Source organism: Podarcis liolepis (genome assembly GCF_965112155.1).
Source record: "Podarcis liolepis genome assembly, chromosome: 13".
Lineage (NCBI taxonomy): Eukaryota > Metazoa > Chordata > Lepidosauria > Squamata > Lacertidae > Podarcis > Podarcis liolepis.
The window spans coordinates 21217295-21233146 of NC_139573.1; the positions used below are offsets into that span (position 1 = coordinate 21217295).

General features: G+C 46.8%; 2 protein-coding genes across 4 annotated transcripts; one reads left to right on the forward strand and one right to left on the reverse strand.

The window, feature by feature from the left end:
- Window positions 1-1269: 1269 nt before the first annotated feature.
- Window positions 1270-13575, reverse strand: LOC310691853 (uncharacterized protein). 3 transcript variants are annotated; one of them, XR_014518579.1, is made up of 5 exons: window positions 4603-4835; window positions 3907-4065; window positions 3177-3342; window positions 2240-2316; window positions 1270-1542 (listed from the first exon to the last, which is right to left on the reverse strand). XR_014518579.1 is itself a non-coding variant. In XM_083472074.1 (5 exons), the coding sequence occupies exons 1-5, from the start codon at window positions 13519-13521 to the stop codon at window positions 1400-1402; spliced, it is 552 nt and encodes a 183-aa protein (XP_083328200.1). In that variant the 5' UTR covers window positions 13522-13575; the 3' UTR covers window positions 1270-1399. The 3 variants fall into 3 exon arrangements, 2 of the variants coding, with proteins under 2 accessions (XP_083328200.1, XP_083328199.1); XM_083472074.1 differs by lacking the exon at window positions 4603-4835 and adding an exon at window positions 13515-13575; XM_083472073.1 differs by having other exon boundaries at window positions 4635-4835.
- On the forward strand, window positions 10140-14006 carry PTH2 (parathyroid hormone 2). The gene is made up of 3 exons (XM_083472079.1): window positions 10140-10174; window positions 10253-10367; window positions 13413-14006. Exons 2-3 carry the CDS (start codon window positions 10264-10266, stop codon window positions 13822-13824), a joined length of 516 nt encoding a protein of 171 aa, XP_083328205.1. The 5' UTR covers window positions 10140-10174; window positions 10253-10263; the 3' UTR covers window positions 13825-14006.
- The last annotated feature ends 1846 nt before the right edge of the window (window positions 14007-15852 follow it).

Genomic DNA, 15852 nt, shown 5'->3' on the forward strand with positions numbered 1-15852 from the left:
TTTAATACATTTTAATTGTGCAAACCTAAATTTCATGGTATGCACTTTAATCCCTTCCACAAACTAGTGACCAGTGGGAGGGAACCCGTGTATCTATGAAAATAAACAGCTAGTAGTGTTTTGTTGTTGTTTTTTTAGAAAGGCACAGGTTGTGTTCTGACTCCCATTTCCTGTACCCTCACTCCATTTACAGTGCTGGGTTTCTAACCCGTGTTCACACAGTGTTATCCAAAACGCATATGTATCCTGTACTTTGTTATAATATAGTATTGTCTGAGGTGTTGTTTCTCAAACCAGCTTCACATCCATGGGAGTCCTTGAGCTGTTTTCAATTCCTCTCCAGCCAAGGTGTGAAAACACACCTGCATAAGAACACCCCAGCCTTGCCAATGCCAAATTGACAGCGCTGATATGAACAGCTGGTGGGAAGTCGCAGGAGGAAGAGCTGTGAGATGGACCACAACTTCACTGTGCTCTAGGGTGGTAATGTGAACACACCCATAAAAATCAGTACTGGTTTTGGGTGGTTCTGCAAGTAGCAGCATCAGGGAACACTGAGCTACTTCACTCTGGAGATTTGATGTGGGATGGTGGATACGGTTGTCTGTTGGGAGCTGTTAAAATGGTACTTCCACCACCTAGAGACGCAGGTGGCGCTGTGGTCTAAAACACTGAGCCTCTTGGGCTTGCCGATCAGAAGGTCGGCGGTTCGAATCTGAGTGGTGGTGGTGAGCTCCCGTTGCTATGCCCCAGGTTCTGCCAACCTAGCGGTTTGAATGCACACCAGTGCAAGTAGATATCGCTGCAGCGAGAAGGTAAACAGCGTTTTCGTGCGCTCTGGCTTCCGTCACGGTGTTCCATTGTGCCAGAAGCAGTTTAGTCATGGTGGCCACAGGACCTGGAAAAGCTGTCTGTGGACAAATGCTCCCTCGGCCGGAAGTGAGATGAGCACCACAACCCCATAGTCGCCTTTGACTGGACTTAACCATCTAGGGGTCCTTTACCTTTTTACCTTTTACTTCCACCACCTATGTTCAGCCTGTATATTTGTAAATATTACAAAACTCCACAAGCTCCCAGCGACCCCCTGCCAAAGGAAATGTAACTTCACAGTGCTGGGAGAGGTGGGGTAAGTTTAACAATGTGAAGCTGTTGAATCCTGAGTCTGACCTACTCTAGACTTCAAGAGTTGGGGGTCTCGAGATGATGTTCGTCTCCATCAGCCTCACCCAGAACAGTTGTGAGTTGCCACCCCCAGCAAAAGCACTCAGAAGATCGAAAGGCAAGGCACGTTTATTAGGCTGCAATAAGAACGTTGATGACACTGGAATGTGGGCAGGTCTTGGAATCCTACACTGGGTCAGGATTAAGTGCTTCCGGTTCACAAAGTTGGGGAAGATCACTGCTGCCACCCAGCCACGATTAACCAAGCAGCCCCCAAAAGTAGGAACACGGTGATGCTTAGCAGGACTATGACAGCCACCAGCCCTCCTGAGAGGCCTCCGAATGCAACATCCATGGAACGGAAACTGATAGGTAGACCTACCATGGGAGGAAAGGGAAAAGAGACGAGACACATTTAGTATATGTAGTTAGCCTGTAATACGCACAGGGGTCATGTTCTGGGGATTGCACCTAAAGCCAAAACCATGTGCTTTTACTATATTTTGGAAACAAGGTGTTGCTCAACAGGCAACCAGAGAGAAGAGCTTCCTTAAATTGCTTCACGCTTTCTCTTCCCCCAAAGAACTCTGGGTTCCCCTTTCCCTGCATTTTATCCTAACAACAAGCTGGCAGCCAAGAGTAGCTAGCCCAAGCAGGTCGTGCAGTAACCTCTATGGCTAACTGGGATTTGAACCCAGGACTCTGAAGTCCAGCCTTCTAGCCGTTACACCGCACCGTTTCTCAAACGCCTGTTGGAGGACAAATGTAGGAAGTTGGTCTCACTCTAAAGAAGGGGTGGGGGACCTTTGGACCTCCAGACGATGCAGGACTCCAACTCCCTTCATCCCCAGCTAACACGGCCAATGGTCAGGGATGATGGGAAATGTAGTGCAGCAGTATCTCTGGAGGATAACAGGTTTCCCCACCATTCTTCTAGGAAGGAAGCCTCTCTCCAGTCCTCTATCCCCCCTCCCCCACAAAAAAACCCTCTATAAATCTTGGACCTGGACTACCAAGATGCCTGAAAGCTGTAGTTCCCCTTGTACCACCACCACCCCTCTGCCCCGCATGTCACCTCGTGTGTAGAAAGGCTGGGACCAGTTGGTTGCAGCAAGGAGGGTCTGGATTTGATTGTAGAGAAGGTACCGGGCACTGTCCAAAGTGGGAAGGGCAAGAAAAACAGATTTGGGCATGACATGGTTAATGCTTTATGGGACACACACATAAAGCCCACTTTTCCCCCAGAGGTTTTTCAGATTATTATCCTTCTCTTGGTGTTGGTGCTGACCTTTAAAGCCCTAAGTGGCCTCGGTCCTGTATACCTGAAGGAGCGTCTCCACCCCCATCGTTCAGCCCAGACACTGAGGTCCAGTGCCGAGGGCCTTCTAGTAGTTCCCTCCCTGCAAGAAGCCAAGTTACAGGGAACCAGGGAGAGGGCCTTCTCGGTAGTGGCACCCACCCTGTGAAACACCCTCCCACCAGATGTCAAAGAGAAAAACAACTACCAGTCTTTTAGAAGACATCTGAAGGCAGCCCTGTTTAGGGAAGCTCTTAATGTTTAATAGACTATTGTATTTTAATATTTTGTTGGAAGCCGCCCAGAGTCGCTGGGGAAACCCTGCCAGATGGGAGGGGTATAAATAATAAATTTATTATTTATTATTTATTATTATTTATTATTATTATTTATTATTATTATTATTATTATTATTATTATTATTATTATTATTATTATTCTCCTGAGGAACTATGAGCAGGAAAGATATTGGTTGCTTCCAGATGACCTGTTTATTAGGCATTCGTCCTGATTCGTTTGCACAAAGTTTGTAGGGAGGTTATACAACAGGCATTGTTTATTGCGCATTCTTTCCCTCGCTCCCTCAGGAGGTAGTGATGGCTACCAGCTAGGATTAGACAAATTCATGGAGGGCAAGGCATGCAACTGAGACCCAGATGACACCATTCCTCTGTAAATAAGATATTTATCCAATGAGACCAAATAAACTTCTCACCTGTACCCTCGCCCAGGAAGGACCGCTTTTGTGCAGTTTTCCTGGAGGCAAACTAAGGTGGGCCCCACCTCATAAGCAAGGTCTTTTGTGATCAAAGGCTCCTCTGTCACTGGGCCACAATAGGGTATAGGGAACTTCCTACCAATCTTATAAGTGTGGTTGTGTCCTGGAAGGAAAAAGAAGAATCTGATCTATTCTCTCTTAAGAACCCAGGAGAGGCGGGAGATTCAAATTACTTAGTGATAGATGTTGATATACAGTGTAGCATCTGCCAACTGCCCAACAGTAGGGCCAGACCCAGCAGCAATATGGCAAGCCTCTCCAAACAGGTGGTTTTATTAGGTACATTTGGAAAGAGATAATAATACATCCATTTCCCTCCCCCCTTACAATAACCCTATAAGGTAGATCAGGTTGAGCCAGTGAGCTTCATGGAGTGGAGATCTTAACCCACATCTCCCCAAGTATTAGTCCATGTTCTCAACGTTTACTGACCCAACCTTCCCTCCAGCTTCTTCCTAGAGAAGGTGGAAATGATAAAGAGAGACAAACAAAGGACTAATTACTTTCAGGATTATACGGAACGGAGCACCACAGTTTCTGTACAAGTCAGGGATGTTGCGCTTTCCAAAACAGCACTGGAAGGAGAATTTTTTTGAAGTGCCAACTTAATCAACAAAACTCTTGAGCAACTTTTTGCTTTATTCTACCTGTTCACCACTTCCATTACCTTCTGGTTTCACTTCCACCTCTATGGTAGCTGTCTTCCGGGAGGCCTGGCTAGGATCCAAGTCCTCTCTGGTCCACTGTTCATACAGGCAGTAGGCAGGTCGGAGCCAAAGAACAGTTGAGAGGCGGGAGTCCGGGTAGTATAAGGAAACAGGGTAATCTAATGAGTAAAGGAGGAAGGAGGGAAAGGGAACAAATACAGGCAGATGGGAAAGCAGTTGAGGAAAAGAAGGACACAGTGCTTGGAAGTTATAGCTTCTATATCACACTTCTCTCAGCTAACTGTATTGCCTCCTTATGCCCCCCCCACCCCAAATTCCCAGAGGGACAGAATCCCAGCATCCTTTATCCAATGAGCATAAGCTCCTTCTCCTTTCCAAAATTCAGCAATCTCCCATGGTTTCATTTCAAGGTTAAAGCCCTAAACGGCCCAGTATACCTGAAGGTTGCTCCTGCCAACCTAGCAGTTCGAAAGCACGTCAAAGTGCAAGTAGATAAATAGGTACCGCTCCAGCAGGAAGGTAAACGGCGTTTCCATGCGTTGCTCTGGTTCACCAGAAGTGGCTTAGTCATGCTGGCCACATGACCCAGAAAGCTGTCTGCGGACAAGCACTGGCTCCCTCAGCCAGTAAAGTGAGATGAGCACCACAACCCCAGAGTCGTCTGCGACTGGACTTAACAATTGGGGTCCTTTTACCTTTAAGTATGGTTGCAGCCTGAGTCACTCACCTAGTACCAGCAGAGAAGCAGATCCACCATATAGCAGAAGGCTTATGCCAAACAATAACATTGCCCCCTTCATCTTTGAAACAGGATAAAGGAAACCCTCCACAAAGCCTATAAAGATTGCTTTCCTGAAGCTACAACTGATCTGAGATAGAGGGGAAGGAGCAGACAGGGATATTTAAAGGGGAAAAGACTCAGGCCACATGAGCTCCTAAAGAACTTTAAATTTAAAGAACTATGATACCACTTTAAACAGTCACGGCTTCTTCCACAAAGAATTCTGGGAGCAGGAGTTTGTGAAGGGTGCTGAGGGTTGTCAGGAGTCACCCCACCACACACACACACACACACACACACACACCCCGCTACAGTTCACAGAGTTCCCTGTGAACAGGGATTCATTGTGAGCCACTTCATGAAAAGTAGCTCTGTGAGGAGAATTGGCGTCTCCTAACTTCTCTCAGCACCCTTAACTCAATGCAGTTTCGGGGGGTTTTGTTACCAAAGAGTGCCAAATCAGCTTTCATTGTGCAACCTGAATTGGCTGTGTGTGTAAATGCATCTCGCCTAAAAATATTTCTAGGACAATCCTAGACCTCTCTACTCAGAAGTAAGTCCTGTTAAACTCAAGAAGACTTACTCTCTGGTAATTGAGCACAAGATTTCAGTCTGTTCTGTTCTTTCTATCTTTTTTGGTTGATAAACGAAAACCCTGTGTCCTTCGAGCATCTTCCACGTGGCTTTTCGGGAGGGGGGTGGAATTATAAATGCCACAAAATCAAATCACATGCACTTAAAAAAACAACAATCTGCCAAATCTATAAACAGCAGAGCAGGAAATAAAAACCGCCTGGGTGAAAATTAATGTTAGGCTAACAAAAAGTACGTAAGTTCAAACAAATGTGCAAAACAGCAGCAATAAAACACACACATACACTGAATTAAAATGCCTTGATGAATAAAAATGTTTTTCTCTTGCCCTGGAAAGTGGCAACAAATTTAGATGCCAGCCAGGTAAGGACTGTTGCGTCTCACCAACAGAGCTTGCAGAAAATCCCTACCCTAAAGTTGTTCATGCAGAAGTTTCACTGAATTCAACAGCATTTCTTTCTTCGTCTTGCTCTCTGTGTTCTGTCCACCTCCTACCCTTATGCAACTTGTGTAAAAACAGTGCGGATAGTCCTCCAGATGAATTGCAGGCGTGGCCAGCCCAACCATAGGACAGAGTGAGGCGGCTGAATCTTTGGTGTTATGAAAGGGTAGCAAATTGTTACTTATTTAATTTATTCTTACTGGATTGTATCCAGCTGAATTCTAGATGTGTTGAAATGATTGGGCCTAAATTAGCTGTGGCCATTAATTTCAATGGGCCTGTTTGATGACTGATGTTGAATACAATCCACTGCATTTTTGCTGCCAAGCAGGGATGGGTGAATTTGTCCATTTCTATTTACTCATTTTCCCAGTCTTAAATTCAGTACTGCGCATCAAGTTCGCATTTCGTTTAAGTTCTCTTTAAAACTTATCAGCATTACCCTGTTTCCTTATACTACTTGGACTCCCGCCTCTCAACTGTTCTTTGGCTCCGACCTGCCTACTGCTCCTAATAGAAATGTGTTTGTGTGAAATTTTGCCTAATATATTGATTTCTAAGCACACCTTACCCTCTCTCTTTTTTGTACATATTACTTGGTTGGAGAACTGAGTTACAAGCACAGTTTTCAAAGGATGGCATTTTGAATCCTGTTATGTACTGAAGTTCTCACCCTGGGCCAGCAGGGGGATACTGTAGATAGTTATGCAAATGAAGGATCGAAAGTGATGTTCAGTGATTGGATAGTTTGTATGCAAATGAAGAATCAAAAGTGACTTTCAGTGATTGGATAGTTTTAGAAAGTTGTTACAGTAACAAGGTACTGGAGCTCTATATAAGCAGGCTGACTGAGGCCTTCAGTTCAGTTCTGTTCCAACTTACAAATAAAGAGCTGCTTTGGAGAAATTGCTGTGTTGTCTGCTATGTCAACCCACAACTTAACAAATCCCGTATCATTTCAGAAAGAGCCGGTTACGTAGGTTCCCCTTCAAATGTTAACCGAATCAAATTTCTCCCCCATCCCTGCTGCCAAGTAAATACAGTACATTTGCAGGGTTGTCTGCCTTGGGCATCAATAACAACTTAGCCAACCTTAGGTGCTATACACATCATGAGAACAAAGGACGAGGCTGCTGGATCAGGCCAATGGCCCATCTAGTCCAGCATCCTGTACTCACAGAGGCCAAACAGATCTTGGGGGGGGGACTCTCAGAAAGGACCACAAGAGCCTTCTTTCCTCCCCCTGTGGTTTCCAGCAACGGAGATTCAGAAACATCACTGCCTCCAGCTGTGCAGGCAGGAGATAACCACCATAGCCTGACTTGTGGGGTGGGCATTGGCTCTTTTGCCTCAGTCAGGCAGCAAAATAAAAAGCCCACCCCACCCCCACCTCAGGGCATTGCATGGGCAATCTCCCTGCCCATGACTGAACCCTTCTCAAGTTCAGGCAAACATCTCTTGCGCAAAACACACACCAAACTAGTTGCCAGCATCTGCTTCACATCTGCGAAAGGCCTGTGTTGCTTTTATACTGGAATGTTTAGACCATGGGTAGGCAAACTAAGGCCCGGGGGCCGGATCCAGCCCAATCGCCTTCTAAATCCGGCCCGTGGATGGTCTGGGAATCAGTGTGTTTTTACATGAGTAGAATGTGTGCTTTTATTTAAAATGGACCGATGGGTTATTTGTGTGGCATAGGAATTCATTCATTTTTTCTTCCTCACAATATAGTCTGCCCCCCTCCCACAGGGTCTGAGGGACAGTGGACCGGCCTCCTGCAGAAAAAGTTTGCTGACTCCTGGTTTAGACCCCCTTATCTCAACAGGCTGAGGGTTCTATGTCTTTCTGTTTGTTTGTGTGTGCTGGGATTAAAGTCAAGTGCCACCTCTGAGAGCACTGGCTACGTCTGAGAAGCCCGCACATCCTGAGAGGCTTGTGCACCCGGGGGTGGGGGTGGGTGCCCGGCTCCGTTAATTTACGAAAGCAATTGAGCATCTAGCTCTGCGTCTCTGATCCTGACGCCCAATTAGCCGCATTGGGGTCAGTGCTGGCAGCTGAGGCGCTATTGATAACTTCAGCGACGACAACGCCTCGCTGTGTTCCCTCCAGCAAAGTCGGCATCTGAATGTCTGATTAAGATATTCCCTGACAAAACCCAGAGTCTGCTCTTCCCCACACCTTCTCCTCTCTTAATCCACCAGGTCCTTTTAAATGTATAGTCCCGTGCTCTCAGCAGCCTGGTCCAGATATACCCCATATCGAGATATCTGTAGATAGGAAGCAGCCGTGAATTAAGCTGCTGTCATTAGACCCTGTATTCCCCCAGAACCAGAAGGTCCTGCCTCTTTCCACAACAAATGCAAAAGATTGAAATATGGGTTCTGCTTGTGGACCCATGGCATAAATTGAGGAGCATAGCTGGGTCTCTTCAGGAATATAGAACTGCTGCTTTCAGTCTGGCAATTCAGCAGGGCTGCTAAAATCGAAGTTCTTCTTGGTGGGAAGAACTTTGCCATTTTAGGCCTTGCTCTTTTACTATACAAAGAATCCTGGAAACTGTGGTTTGTGAAAGGTTCTGGGAATTGCAGCTTTGTGAAGGGTAAACTGAGGTACCTAGGATTATTTGGGGGAAGTCAGGTGCTTTCATGGTGTGTCCATCTTCCTTCTCTTCTGGTAGCCTGTTATTAAACAATCCTGGTTAGATGGCTGCTGATGGAAGCTATTTTGGGAAAAGAGAAGCCAAATGGCCATTGGTTTCAGCTAGGCCCATATAGGGAAGCCAGGTGGAAGGCCCTTTGAAAGGACACTTCTTGAGAAGGCTTCATCTAGCATGACTGATAAGGCAGGTCTTTCTTCTCCCTCAGACACAGCCAAGTAGAATTGCAGGTGATGGAGACAGTCTTGGAAGAGGAACTCCAAACAACAATTGCTTTCAACCAGGCTGGTGGAGCAGACCTCAGTGAATATGTACATACCCTCCAACATCCAAACAGCAAAAACTGGGACGCCATCTTCCCATTTTTTGTCACAAGAGGACAGTGACCATGTGATCACTGCACGATTTCACACTGCAAACCCCACCCCCAATGCTTTTTTCAGACCAAAAGCGTGTGTTTTGTGGTGCCACACAAGAAGATTGCGACCCTGAAAAAAGCACTCTTTTTCAAGGGGAAATTACAGCACGAAATCATGCAAGATCATGGCACCCAAAATGGCTGCCATTCTCTTGCAAGAAAAAATGGGGTGTCCCAGTTTTTCCAGGACACTTGTGAGGTATGTGTGCAAGAGGCAGCACTATTGCCTCTTGCAAACACTATGGAAATGGTGGATCTAATGACAAATACCAAAGGCCATGTTTGGCTCATGTCTGCACTCCAACTTGAGCTTGATGCACAGTCCCTTCTCAAGAGTTGCTGTGACCCAGGATGCACTTCTTCCACTGCCCAACGCAAAGGCCTGTCTCCTTGCCCTACCCTCAGTCACATCAACTGCAACTTGTTTGCGTGCCTATTAGCGAGCCTTGTGTTAATGAGGCCCGGAGGGAAGTGAGACCACCCAGCCGCCCACCCTCCATCGACAACCAAGCGGTGAGTCACGCCATAGTGTGGGAGCAGGTTTCATTAGCGGTGGTGCTGAATGAGACCTTCCAAGTGGGGTCAAGGGGATCCGATAGCGTTTGCTCTGATAATGAGAAGAACACAAGCAGCCTAATTTCCCTGTCTTGTTAACATTCACATCATCTCCATAGACACACACTTCCGTTTGCTCCTTGACTTCTAGGCACAAGTTCAAAAGGTTTTCAGCGGGACAAAAGAAAACCTCTTGAACCTGTGCATAGAAGCCCCGGACCAAATGGAAGAAATTGCAGGCAAAGGGAAGTGTGGCTGAGGGCCCCTCCCCCTCCACAAAGACACCACAAATGCATATTAAACCTGCAATTTTTTTGCACTAAAAATTCCACTCTGTCTGTGCCTATGGACTTTTAACATCAGTGTGTTCTCACCAAAGTCTCCCCACTATCCCTCACAATAATTTTCCATCCTTCTGTTTAGTTCCATCATCTTTAATCACCCATCCTTTATTTCTCTCAGTCACACTTTAAAAAATCCTCTCTCTCTTTCTCTCTCTCTCTCTCTCTCACAATTACTCTCCTATCTCGTATTTTCCCCTCCACAGTCCATATTCTGACCCCATTCCTTGCTGTGCCTCATTATTTTCTTTTATTAGAGTGACCCGGGGCAACCCATTCCAATCCGATCCATTCCATCTTTTCCCGCCTCAAAGCATCGTCTTCCCATTGATCTGGAGCCTGGACGCCTCCACTTGCCCTCTGTGCTGATGTCACAAGCAGAGGCAGAGGGGTATAAATTCACCAGAGGGAGATTGCTGGAGGCAGGAAACAGAGGGCTGGGATACAAGAACCCCTGTGCCGTGTCACCAACATACATAGGTAAGGAATCCAGGGGCGGGAGCCTGCCGGAGTTGCCCTTTTCACACGCCAATCCCTTTCCCTGTCTTTCCCTCCTAGCCTCAGGAGCCATGGAAGCAGCGCTTGGAGCCTGCAAAAGTCCCAGGGCCACCTTAGTCATTCTCAGTTCTTGCTTGCTGCTGTCTTCAGGGGCTGTGGTGCACAACTCAGGCAGGTAAGTTGAAGGGGTTTTTTGTGTGTGGGGGGTTTTTCCCCTGACCACCTTTTCCATCGGTCATTCTAGATCTGTTAAAAACCACGCGAGTCATTTTCCATCTGAACCAGATTTACAGTGGACAAGATTGGGCAGGGATGGCAGGGGGGGGGTGCGTGCATTTAAAGTTTAGTAACATGACCAAAGTCTTGCAAAAGAGAATGTGGCAGAGAAGGGGATTGGGAAAGGAAAGGAGAAAGTTCTTCACCCAGCATAGTTTTTAAGAATGTGTTGGTCAGGGGCAGCCAACACAGTGCCATCCAGATGCAGCCAGTGTAGCGTCGTCCCATCAGCCCCAGTCAATGTGAGCGATGGTCAGGGATGATGGGAGTTGTAGTTGGACAACATCTTGGTGGAACCAAGTTGACTATCCCAATATAGGTAGTGGGATAAATAGGGGAAATACCTTTTGGGGAACCTCCTCTCTCACTTTTTCAACTGCTGGTTGCTTCTTTCTCTTCCAAAAGAAGCCAGGCTGGGGAAAGAAGACATTAATACTGACTCTTTATCCCTTTTTTGGGAGAAGAGGCTGCAAGAAGGTGCAAAGGGATAAGTTTGTAGTTGCAGGAGAGGGGAAAGAGGGGCTGGGAAGGGTTAAGCAGAATGTGGATGGAGCAGGGGCTTTGTTTCAAAGTATAATGAGAGGTTCTAGAGTTGGAAAGATTTAGGGCTCTTCCAGACTGTCGCTATTTTCAGATGAGATTCACTCACATACCCGCAGACTCGTATCTCACAATTACAATTGATTGGGAGTCCTTGCACAAGAAACCCCGTACCCAAAAGATCAGACGTTTTGCAGTAAGGAAAGTGGCAGGAAAATTCACCGGGAAGGGGGGGGGTCGGCACTTGCATTGACACAACTGCCATGTGACCAACCTGCAAACAGCTCAGAATGAAGGTTCATAGTCAAGGTTGTCCAATCTCCCTGCAGACAAACCAGGATGAACAAACAGGTTGTCTGGAAGAAGTGCTCAAATAATCCACAATTCTATTATTGATTTAAGAACTAGCTCCACCATTTTTGTCCGTAATTTGCTCATGGAATTCTTCAACAAGAATTCCAATGTAATGGCCAATTTCTTAGTCATGTGGGGCCTGCAACAAAATGTTGCAGTGTTTGTGGAGTGCTTCTATTCAAGATTCGAGGCCATCTTCTCCACCACCAACACCCCATATTTTCATTTCCCACCCTCAACTGCCTCTCAGTATTTCGTAGCCACACTGAGCATGCTCAGTGCTTGGGCTGTTTTTAAGGTTCCCTTCTCCTTAGGTTTGTTCCCCCCTTAAAGTAGTTTTCGGACTTGTGCAAACTTTGCAGTTTCCTTGAGTCCACAATAGCTCCCTCTTCTGCCGAGGCGGTGCTTTTTTTTTGTCTAAATAAACGATGAAACTCATAGCCTGGACATAAGTAATGGAGGGAATGACAGTTTTGAAGAAGAGAGCTGAAAAGGCACAGAGAACAGGGGCCTCTTCAGACTGGTGTTTTATTGCGGGTGTATTCTGCAACATGTTCCTGACACAATCATAACGTGTCAGTAGTGGGTTTATTCTTCACGCTTTATTTGTCATTCAGCGCTTTATTTGTCATTCAACGCTTCCTTGATGCTATGACATTATTGCTTTCTGAAGGGGCTAAAGCACGACAAAAGCAGGACAAAAATAAACCAGAATGTTTGGCATAAAGAAAGTTATGGGATCCCAGTGACAGGATACAGGATTATTACTGATTGTAGACAAAGCAGTATATGACTGCCCCAAAACTTTTGCAGGCACACTGAATGGAAAGCGGAACCATGCATGGCCAACCTTATTGCCTCGAGAGTACTTCAGTGAGAATGCACAATGAAACAGATGTCTGGAGGGGCCCAAAGTCTATCAAATGCCTAGTTGAACAGTTGAACAGAACAGGGAATTAGAAGAAGAGAAGAAGAAGAGTTTGGATTTGATATCCCGCCTTTCACTCCCTTTAAAGAGTCTCAAAGCGGCTAACAATCTCCTTTCCCTTCCTCCGTATTACCGTATTTTTCGCTCTATAGGACGCATCAGACCACAAGATGCACCTAGTTTTTGGAGGAGGAAAACAAGTAAAAAAATATTCTGAATCTCAGAAGCCAGAACAGCAAGAGGGATCGCTGTGCAGTGAAAACAGCAATCCCTCTTGCTGTTCTGGCTTCTGTGATGGCTGTGCAGCCTGCATTCGCTCCATAAGATGCGGGAAGGGAAAAAGTGAGTCTTATAGAGCAAAACATATGGTAATAACAGGGAATGACTGTCCCCTCCTTGCCTCTCTTGAGAGCATCCCGGAGGCATCTGCCTGGTAGGGACAGAATGCTGTAGGCAGACACTGAGCCGGCAATGCTGCCCCCCCCCCCGAATCTGAGCTCTCCCCTCAAGGGACCTTACTGGTGGAGGTGGCTCCTAGGTGTCTTCCATCAGGCTTGAGACTATGGGTTTCTTACTCCACTTCCTGCCTATTAATTAAGTTTCCATTATTTCCCACGAACTAACAGCCGCCAGGTTACACTATATCAAATTACTAGCGCAGGATTGGGGAACCCGCAGAGCTCACGTTTGAAGCACTGCAGCTCCCTTCAGCGCCAGCCAGCAGGGCCAATGGTCAGGGGCAGCAGGAGTTAAAAGCACCCAACTCCCCTCTCGTCAAAGAACTGTAGTTTGTGAAGGGTGCTGGGAATTGTAGCTGTGTGAGTAATGAACTGCAGCTGCCGGGACTCTTTGGGTGGGTGCGCTGTAAATGTATTCTGTATACGCAGCCTAAATCTTTATAAATATATTTAGTCTTTTTTAAGGCGCCCAAAAGCTTGTTTTTGCTGCAACAGGCTAACACGGGTGGCTTTCTGGAGATTGCATATTGTGTGGGCAAGACCTTAGAGGGATCCATACTTGTTCTGTGCTTCCTTCAGAAGGCAATATTAGGACTCCTCCTCGGTTCCAATCTACTTGATCCCTCCTCTGGAGAACTCAGGTTTCCTATACTTTTTCTCCCAGCAGGCTCTGGAGACGTGAAGTGTCCCAGTATCCTCCAGCAGGGGGCAGCGTTGACCTCAAAGGAGCCCCTGTTCCCTGGAGCCTCCGCATCCCATCCACTACCTTGCATGACTGGATGCTCAAATGGATGTCCTCAGATGTCACCGCCCCCTGGGCTGAGGACAATGAAGATGAAGGGCGAAACAGGAAGTCCCGCCTGTGGGGCCCAATGAGACAGGAAGCTCCGTCTCCTAGGGGCCAGAAGGTGGCGCTGTACCAAGCCAGCTGGGTTCCAGGTTGGGGCGGGAAGCGAAGTATTGTGCTAGCGGATGATGCCGCATTCAGGGAGAAAAGCAAGATGCTGACAGCCATGGAGAGGCAGAAATGGCTCAACTCCTACATGCAAAAGCTTTTGGTGGTGAACTCTGAGTAGGAGGAAGTGGGGGAATTGGCAGGAGGTAGAGTGGGCAGGGAGATGCGAGGTGCAAGAAGGGTCAAGCCAGCTGCATTTCGCCTCTCTCAGAACCAAATCCAGGGCATTGCTTGAGTGACTGAGTTTACTTACGTGCTGCTTTTCCACAAGGAGCGGGGCCCAAAGCAGAACAACTACAGCGGAGCCTCGGTTTTCGAACTCAATCCATTCTGGAAGACCATTCGGCTTCCGAAAAGTTCGAAAACCAAGGATCAATCGGTTGGCTGCAAAGTCAAGGGGGGGGGGGGAGGAAAATGTGGCTCAGAAGCCATTCGACTTCTGAAAATCGTTTTGAAAACCAGAGCAGTTACTTCTGGGTTTTCGGTGTTCGGAAGCCGAAACGTTCCAAAACGGAGGCATTCGGGAACCGAGGTTTGTCTAATGGTCCATTTTTGTAATTTTTGAATTTACTGACACTCTCTGTATTCCGTACACGGAAGCCGAAAAATTCCAAAATGGAGGCATTCGGGAACCGAGGTTTGCCCGTGTACGGAATACAGAGCATGTCAGTAAATTCAAAAATGAACAATTAGACAAACACAGAATAAATTACCGGTACACCCACACACACCCACAATGGTACCTCGGGTTACATACGCTTCACGTTACATACACTTCAGGTTACAGACTCTGCTAACCCAGAAATATTACCTCGGGTTAAGAACTTTGCTTCAGGATGAGAACAAAAATCGCGCGGCCGCAGCGCAGCAGCAGCAGGAGGCCCCATTAGCTAAAGTGGTGCTTCAGGTTAAGAACAGTTTCAGGTTAAGAACAGACTGCCAGGACGAATTAAGTTCTTAACCCGAGGTACCACTGTATAACCAATCTAGGTTTAGGTACATAAATAAAAAACAAAACAAAACAAGAGTTAACTGACAATAAGGTTTCTGCTTCTGGTCTTCCTGCACTCTGAGGTAGGCAGTGTATCAACTGATCATTTAGAACAGGAATAGGCAATTGGAAGTCTGGAAGCAGCATTTTACCACCCCTCCACCCTAAAAGGCTTTTTACCGCTTGTGCTCCGGCACAGCTCCTGATGCCAGGAAACTCGGACACACCCAAAACACATTCAGGGTTGAGTTGCTCAGTGATTTATCCCTAGCTGAGAGCCAGGCGAAATCTCTTTCACCCCTGCAGTTGGGATGGCTAGCTGGTGACCCTGTAGGATTCCAACCCCCATAATCACTGCTAGGCTCCTCCAGATGATATATTTATTCAACATTCATCCTCATTTGTTTGTACAAAGCTGTGTGTGCTGAGTAGACTATGGCTGTGCTCACATAACTGGCTTAAAACACAGCGGGGTTGGGTCATTTCACCCTCTTTGAGCTGCTATTAGGTCCACAGTGGGTGAAAATGCAGGTACCAGCATCTTCCCTGCCTGCCCCACATATGCAGGTCTAATAGCTGCAGGTGCATGTGATTTAGATTAGGGAAATGGTTCATTGGAAATGATTAAGCCTTGCCTCCATAACATAGCTGATTTAAAGTGAAGCGGGGGGAAACACTTGGGGAGCCAATAATGGATTTTCTCCTTCAGCCCTTAGGTGGTGAAATGTAGAAGGTCTGTTGCAGTAAAAACCCTTGAAGAAAAAGAGAATCGGGTTGAATAAGATAATTTAGAGCTGGATGGGTCCTTAGAGGTCATCTCATCCACCCTTGCTCAGGGCAGGAAACCTGCAACTACAGCAGGAAAGGGGAAGCTCTGACCCTCCAGAGATTCTGATAGACTCCATCTTCCATCAGCTGGAGTCAGTGCAACCAAGAGACAGGGATGATGGGAGCAGCAGTCAAAGGTTCCCCATCTCTGAACTATGCCATTCCTGGCTGATAGCCACCCAGCCTCTTAAAACACCTGCAGTGTAGGAGAGCCCGCTAACTCCTAAGGCAGACCATCCCACATACAAAACACGTCTTTCAGTTGAGAAGGGTCTAACGTTCTGCCAAAATCTGCCTCCCTGCAAATTCCACCCACTTGGTCTCATCCTG